A 7862-nucleotide genomic window follows, 5' to 3' on the forward strand; every position below is an offset into this window, starting at 1 on the left:
TTTTGATCTATTTCATTTAACATAGTTGCAAGCATAGATTATCTAACCAGTACAGTTAACACACGGATATCTCTTAACGGTAACGAATTAAGTTATGTGTCAAAAGTGTAATAACCTGTTGATTTATGCCTTATTTGGTGCTCCTGCTCACCTGTAAACCACGCCTACTTCCGCCCCTATATACAAACAATCAAGATCTGCTGTGTGCATTAATGTACGGACGATACGTATTGCAACACCATCACACAAGCTGCGTTTAAGACATGATTGATCTGTCATCTTTATCTATCACCTGGACCTTGGTGGTACTGCTTATAACTCTTGTGTTTATGTAAGTATTATACAAATAATGCAACCTGTTAATGCAACGTTTATTAGGACTAGCCTACTGTATTAAAAATCAGGTGTCAGGTTAAGATACAGTAGTGATTGTTTTAGTTTAATATTTCATACTGTAGTATATCTTCTATTGTAAAAAGATCTAGCTAATGGATGGCATTAGTTAGTGTTTGTTTTGGTTGTAGGCTAATGTTTCTGTCATTGATCACACTGTAGTTATGGTGTTTGGCCTTATGGGTTTTTCAACAAACTGGGAATTTCAGGACCAAGACCTTGGCCCTTCCTTGGCACGCTTCTGTCATACAGAAAAGTGAGTAAACCATTATGTACATAGTAAACTGTAATAATAATTAATACATTAAAAACATCTAAACTGGAGTCATGTGATAAACACCCTCTCTAAATTCTATAGTTTGCATATTAGGACATAATAAAAAAACATACTTTTATTAACAAAAACTATGTCAAAATGAAGAGGCGATGTGTGGAAAAACTATGTGCTTCCTGTGATTCAGCAGCTTGCAGAATCACCTTTAGCAGCAATAACTTGAAGTAATCTTTTTCTGTATGACTTTATCAGTTTCTCGTGTCATTCTGAATGAATTTTGTCCCACTGTTTTTTACAACTTTACTTCAGTTTATTGGGGTTTGCGAGCATTTGCTCTTAAGGTTCAGCCACAGCATTTAAATCAGGTTAAAATCTGGACTTTGACAGAGCCATTACAACACCTTGATTCTTTTTCAGCCATCTTTGCTTGTGTGTCTGTCAGACAGATGGACTCACATTTTACTCTAAAATATTAACATATAAAAGTTTGGTTCCAAAACTAGATTTTTGTTTTTTCAAAAATCTCATTTTTTTGATTGTGCATTCCAATCAGTGGCATAGCCACTGGTGAGGTGGTGCCACCCACAGCAGCAGCTGGAACACCTAAAAATGGATGCAGAATATTGTTTTAATAATCTCAATAAAAAATGTTTACTAAACTTGGGCTATTGTTTTTACTTAGAATATATATATTTTTAAAAAGCAACACTTTCACGCGTAAGTTAGAAGTGTTTTGGGCCATATTCCATTAGAACCAATACATAGAACCAATACATTCCATTAGAGACTAACAAAAACCAATACACTGTAGTGTGTTTTCCACCATATTGCATTAGAACTAATAAAATTCCCAATAAAACCATTAGAATGTTCTGTAATGGTTTTATTGTTTTTTTCAGCAGGGCTCTCTGGCTCAGCGACAAACAACGTGCAAAATCAGTTTTAATTTTTCTGATTCCGATACTGACCTTGACTTACTTGTCTAATAAATCAACCCAGTATCACGAAATTACGTACCTACAGTTACGTAATTTTGTGAGTGTTTTCCGTGACACTGACACGTTTTTGCGTGAACATGTCACGTATTTCTGTTTATGTGTCACTGACACGTATTTGTTACTCAACTGTTTTGTCCTATTTTCAAACCATTATTGCTTAATGTGACAATAAATGTTGCACACCCAGATTTTCAGATGCACACCCAGAGTCTATTTTCTGGCTACGCTACTGATTCCAATTAATATCAATCAACTGCAGTTGGTTTCTTCATAACTAAAACAATAAAGCTAAGTTGCACAATAAAACACAATAAAAACATAATAATATAATAATAAACATGTTTTGGCAAAAAAATAAAAAGCAGAATTATCTCATTTAGGAACTAACTCTTCATGTATACTTACGTATGCAACGGAGTTCATGGTTGACTCGTTGAATGCAAGTCCCTCCAGCATCATGCTTGACCTGAGGTTGGTATAAGGTGTTGTTTGTGCTGATATGCTCTGTTTATTAAGCCCAAACATTTCCACTTTGGTCACATCTGTCCAAAGGACTTTGTGTTAGAAGTGATCTGTTAGATGCAACTTTGCAACCATAAGCTGTGCAGAAATGGCTTTATATGCCAAACCCTTCCCAGATTGATGGGCAGCAACAGTTGCTTCTCAAAGTTAATAGCTGATGTCTTTGCTTCTCAGTATTGTGTTAACACACACCTGAATGACCCAGACCCAGTGAATCAAGCATTTACCCTCTTAATTCCTAGGAAGCAGTAGGATTGTAGTTTTTCAGACATGGCTTCTCCATTTGGCCTTTATGTTTAATAAATAATGAAACATGCAATATGTCATGATCATCAGAGGATGTATTTACCTGATTTTGATGATTTTTTTTTATATGAAGAACCAAATACTACAAAGACATTGTTTATCACATGTGTGTGTTACGCAGCAAAGGGGTTATTTTATCTCTTCATTGTTTTTCATTGTATTTGTTCAAATTTATTTTAGGGTATTTGCAATTTTGATATGGAGTGTGCTAAGAAATATGGAAAAATGTGGGGGTGAGTACCAGTCATGCAATTATTACATTGATAAAGTAATAAAATAATATTAATAAATGTTGCACTGTATTTGTGCATATCACTTTAATGACTATATTTACATTCAATTTTAAAAGGAATAAATAAAGTACTCCATTAATATCATTAATACAAAACCAGCACCTTTTTAATTTCCTCTTATCAAAGAGTTGTGTTTTATTGATAGATAGACAACTTTATTGTCATTAAGCAATGAAAAGTTGTTTAACATCTACCAGAAGTGCAATATGATGTATATATGTATAAAATGTATGTATATGTATGTACGTACAATAAATGAATAGCAGGAGATGAGAAGTATGTAGAGATAAATACATAGAAACTACGTAAGAGGAATTATATATAGGATATGTAAAAGGAAGAATGTGCAACAGTATTCAATAAATAAAGTAGTATACCGTCTAAGTACAGATACGCAGGAATATTTGTTTACCTTAAATATATTACCAAAATATAAAATATTTTTATCAGTCTAGCACAGTGTTTCCCAACCTTTTTTCTGCCACGGCACAGTTTTGATTAGTAAAAAATCTTACGGCACACCACTTTCACAATAAGCATTACAGATCTGCACTAACCTGTATTGCAATGCTTAAACGACTTGTTAAACTGGAATATTGTTCTGTATTAAACATAGTATTCACATTTATTGTGAAATTTTATCTTGTTTTGATGAACACAAATGATATTCTGTCTGGAATTGATGACAGTAACACGTGCAGCTGTGGCAGTGTTATTTTTCACGGTACACTAGTGTGCCACGGCACAGTGGTTGGGAAACGCTGGTCTAGCTAGCACACCACCATTATTACATTGCTGTGATCTGTCATATTACAGTGCCTATCACATTGCTACAGCTGATACTGTTTCAAAGCTGATGTATGCATTTTGCTTTATTAGTTTATTAGTGTGCCCTGATTATCATTATGACTGCAAACCAAAAAAAAAAAAGCTTTTTTCTGCCTAGGATCTTTGAAGGAAGGCGTCCAATATTAATGGTTACTGACCTAGAAATAATCAAAGTGGTTATGGTTAAAGAATGCTATTCTACATTTACCAACAGAAGGGTAAGACCTTCCCACAATCACCAAACACAAATATATTTCTGAAAGGTGAAGATTGACATTTTGGGATTTTTCCAGAATAGAAATGAAGCCCTTGCCGGCCCTTTAGCTGATGGCATCATTTTAGTTAAAGATGAGAAATGGAGGAGAATCCGCAATGCACTGTCACCGTATTTCACAAGCGGTCGACTTAAGGAGGTAAAGTCATGTGTTTACCTAATGCATCTCATTTGATTCTTGCAGCTCTTATAGCTTTTAATATGTTTCAGATGTTTCCTATAGTTGAGACGCATGCAGAGCGATTTGTAAAAAATATGCTAAAGAGAGACCAGGAGCAGTCGGTTAAACTCAAAGAGTAGGTGTTGATGTTGGTAACTTTAGTAAACATTTGTTTAACTAATCATTCTGTACTAAGAAAACTTTTTCTTGACAGAGTTATTGGACCGTACAGTTTGGATGTAGTTACCAGTTCATCCTTTAGTGTTGACATTGACTCCATAAGCAACCCCGATGACCCTTTTGTTACCAATATCAAGAAGTTTGTCCAGTTTAATGCTCTCAATCCTCTCTTGCTGTTATTAAGTATGTCATTTATAATAAGAATAACTTTGACCGACAGTATGCATTGTTGTAAAAACACAATACTTTTTTGTTATTTTAGCTCTTTTTCCCTTTCTCACCAATATTTTCGCCAAAGTGGGTATAACTCTTTTTTCGAGATCTTCTATGGATTTTTTCTACAGTGCTCTGAGAAAGATTAAAGACCAGCACAACAAGGACTCCAGTGTACGTCACTATTACACTTCTGTAGCTGTAGTCAAAGACATTTTGATGTTGATGGAGTAGATAATGACTTATATTTCTTTTTTAGGGCCGAATAGACTTTCTAAAGCTGATGATCCAGAGTCAAATATCTGATGATCAAGCTGAGGACACCACAAGTGATCAACCTGTTAAAGGTAAGTAAGAAGGTCCACAATGTTTTATTTCAGACAAGCATCACAGATTAAATACACTGTTATGTGGACTTGATAGGTCTTACCGATCACGAGATCCTCTCTCAGTCGTTCGTTTTCATCATGGGAGGTTATGAGACTACAAGTACAACTCTTTCCTTCCTTCTCTATAATCTTGCAACTAATCCGGACTCCCTGGAAAAGCTGGTTGAAGAGATTGACGCAAACTTTCCTGTCAATGTGAGAAAACTGACCTGTATAAAAAAAGTTTAGGGCCATTTTGTTGATATTTTAAAAAGTTGCTTCTTCAGACGTCTTGTTCATTTGATTTCACAGGTGCCTATCACATATGATGCATTGATGAAAATGGATTATTTGGAAATGTCCATCAACGAATCAATGCGTCTTTTTCCAACCGCCCCACGCTTGGAGAGGGCCTGTAAGAAAACTGTAGAGGTCAATGGTGTGACCATACCGGAGGACACTCTGGTTGGAATTCCTACATATGTGCTAAATCGTGATCCAAATCTCTGGGAGTCTCCCGATGAGTTTAGACCGGAGAGGTGATGTGTTCGTCTAACAGACACATTTCTGTTATTAGCATATTTTTAATGTTTGTCTAAATCTTATTAGTATTGTAGTTTAGAGAAACGTTTACTGAATACTAGTTGCATATTCTTGTTTTTAATCACTGTGTAGTCCAATCACATTCAAGCACGTTCCTCAAGCTCTAATGCATACATTATTAAATATTTGGATGAAAGAGGTCTGGCCACTTTAACCAGAATGAGCAGATCGTACCAGCACCTTAGCTCAATTAACATCATTTATTTTAATTTTGTTAAAAACATAAAAGTTTTTTTTAACCACTTGCTATTTTTATTAAAACACAATTAATTTGATATTAAACTTGGGGCCAGTCTTTTCTAATTGCAAATACTGTACAGACTGTTTTCACACACAACACTAATTTTGACATATCGTACATCTGCAAACTCAAAAATCTGTTTGAATTGCAAAACTGAATGTGTCTAATATTTCTTTTAAAGGTTCAGCCCAGAGAGTAAGTCAGAGGTTAACCAGTATGTTTTCATGCCTTTTGGACTCGGGCCCCGCAATTGCATTGGAATGAGATTTGCGCTGATGATCATGAAAATTTTTGTTGTAAAGCTTCTACAAAACTTCAGTGTGGAAACATGCAAAGAGACGCAGGTTGGTATATTGTCACCCCTAAACTCACTGTTTACTATTTGGTCGCCGTGATTTCACCAAGTAAGACGTTTTAACCAAAGATACCCCAACGTACCCTTAACTCGAACCCTTACCATTTTAAACACTCAAATTAGTGTGAAATAATAGCTTGAGTTTTAAAAGCCCCTATCCTAAATCTAACATACACCCTAATCCTAATCCTTCAATCTGATTGGTTAATGAAAATGTTGATCCAGGATCACATCCTACTTGGTGAAATCACGTTCACCTTTAGGGTCTACGTCTATGAGACAAGCTTGGATAAGAATAATATTTGACCCTTCCTGTGATTTTTTTTTTGTGGTTGACTGTATTCTGCATAAAATCATCCTACAGTATGTATAGAAATTTTTGAAAATATATAACCTTGATATTTTTAATATTGACTAAGTAAGATCATGTCAAAGATTAAAATCAATGACTAAAATCAATGCTCCTAATATTATAATTAGATTTTGAGACTTTAGCCTGGATTTCACAGACAGGGTCACATATTATATAGACAGTAAATAGCTTAAGCATAAAAAGTGAATGTATTGTGTTTGTTTGCAGATCCCTCTGGAGTTAAATGCCCTCTTGCAGCCAAAAGTACCCATCACACTGAAGTTTATACCAAGATCTCACAGAGACAAATAGTTTAAACTAATAAGAATTTGCGTGTTTTAGTACAATGATCAAGAAGATGCTGTATCATTTGTGAAAAAGATTTAAGCAGTTTTGATTAGAGTATATACAGTAATTTATAGTTAGATTAATAATAATATGACGGTTTATTTATAAAGCACCTTTACCAAGTTTAAAGTCGCTACATAAACAGACAATCAAACACAGTAACATGTATCATACAGAACATGTAAACATACACAAATACATAAATACACAGTAATTAAACAAGAAACACTAGACGGAGGATGGCTGGAAGTACTGTAAGAGAAGATTTTAGTTTTTGATTTAAATGAGGATAAAGAAGACGTTTCACAAAGAGTTAGTGTAAGAGTTTCAGAGCCACAGCACCCAAGATATGAGAGACAAAAATGAGGCACCCAAGCAGTTTTAACCAAAGATTAGTCAAATAGATTTTATCTGCAGATACAGCAAAACCACGCTGCATGGTTTAGGATGTAACAGCAGACTTACATCCTATCAATGAAGACTAAACAGGAAGTGATTGTTTGTTATCACCACCTTTACACTCACATGCTTTATACACAAAACGCTGGAAAACTGATGCACCTTTTCATTATTTGAATGGGATAACAAAAATGCATTTATTATTATTACATTAATAATTTTAAAGATAATGAAAATTCATATGATTCTTATTTGAATATACTAATCAAAGATCCACTGTTCTTGTTGCGTCACTCTGTATTTTCTGTTGACTTCAGCAGATGTGCGTATACACTCGTGATTTCAGCTTACATTAAAGCTCCTTTCAAAGCCTCTTTTATAAATTTAAAGTGTTACATCTGTCACATCTGAGAGTTTTAGTAAAATTTTCTATGAACAAAAATGCTTTTAAGAACTATGTGCACTTAACATGTCTGCTATGGAAAAACATGCAATAAAAGATCTATATGGATGCCAATACAGTTTCATGTGTATTATATTTATGCCTTACTATTTGCATAGATAGGATTGGATTTTAGGATCAAGGCCTTTGTTGCCAAGATTTCATGTTTAGGAAATCCTGCTGTTTTTTTCCTCCCCCACTTCCTGCTGACTCAACTCCCAACAGTCTAAAATGATTTGTTAACACTTACTGTTTTATCATTTAAAATGTATCTGCTTTACTGTCATGTGAGAACAACCCATAGTTTGATTTT

The 7862-nt window shown here is 34.5% G+C and overlaps 1 protein-coding gene across 1 annotated transcript; it reads left to right on the forward strand.

Annotated features, from left to right (window-relative positions):
• Positions 1-7624, forward strand: LOC129432579 (cytochrome P450 3A30). The gene is made up of 13 exons (XM_073857060.1): positions 1-331; positions 556-649; positions 2674-2726; positions 3733-3832; positions 3908-4027; positions 4099-4184; positions 4263-4411; positions 4491-4615; positions 4701-4788; positions 4865-5025; positions 5122-5348; positions 5835-5997; positions 6589-7624. Exons 1-13 carry the CDS (start codon positions 264-266, stop codon positions 6670-6672), a joined length of 1518 nt encoding a protein of 505 aa, XP_073713161.1. The 5' UTR covers positions 1-263; the 3' UTR covers positions 6673-7624.
• The last annotated feature ends 238 nt before the right edge of the window (positions 7625-7862 follow it).

Source organism: Misgurnus anguillicaudatus, chromosome 19, assembly GCF_027580225.2.
Source record: "Misgurnus anguillicaudatus chromosome 19, ASM2758022v2, whole genome shotgun sequence".
NCBI lineage: Eukaryota > Metazoa > Chordata > Actinopteri > Cypriniformes > Cobitidae > Misgurnus > Misgurnus anguillicaudatus.

What these genes read in the sequence shown, in the direction of transcription:
- LOC129432579 (XM_073857060.1), top strand. Translation starts at nt 264, where the DNA reads ATGATTGATCTGTCATCTTTATCTATCACCTGGACCTTGGTGGTACTG. An exon ending in CTACATTTACCAACAGAAGG is followed by an intron (nt 3,833 to 3,907) that starts GTAAGACCTTCC and finishes GGATTTTTCCAG; the next exon opens with AATAGAAATGAAGCCCTTGC. An exon ending in TCCTCTCTTGCTGTTATTAA is followed by an intron (nt 4,412 to 4,490) that starts GTATGTCATTTA and finishes TTGTTATTTTAG; the next exon opens with CTCTTTTTCCCTTTCTCACC.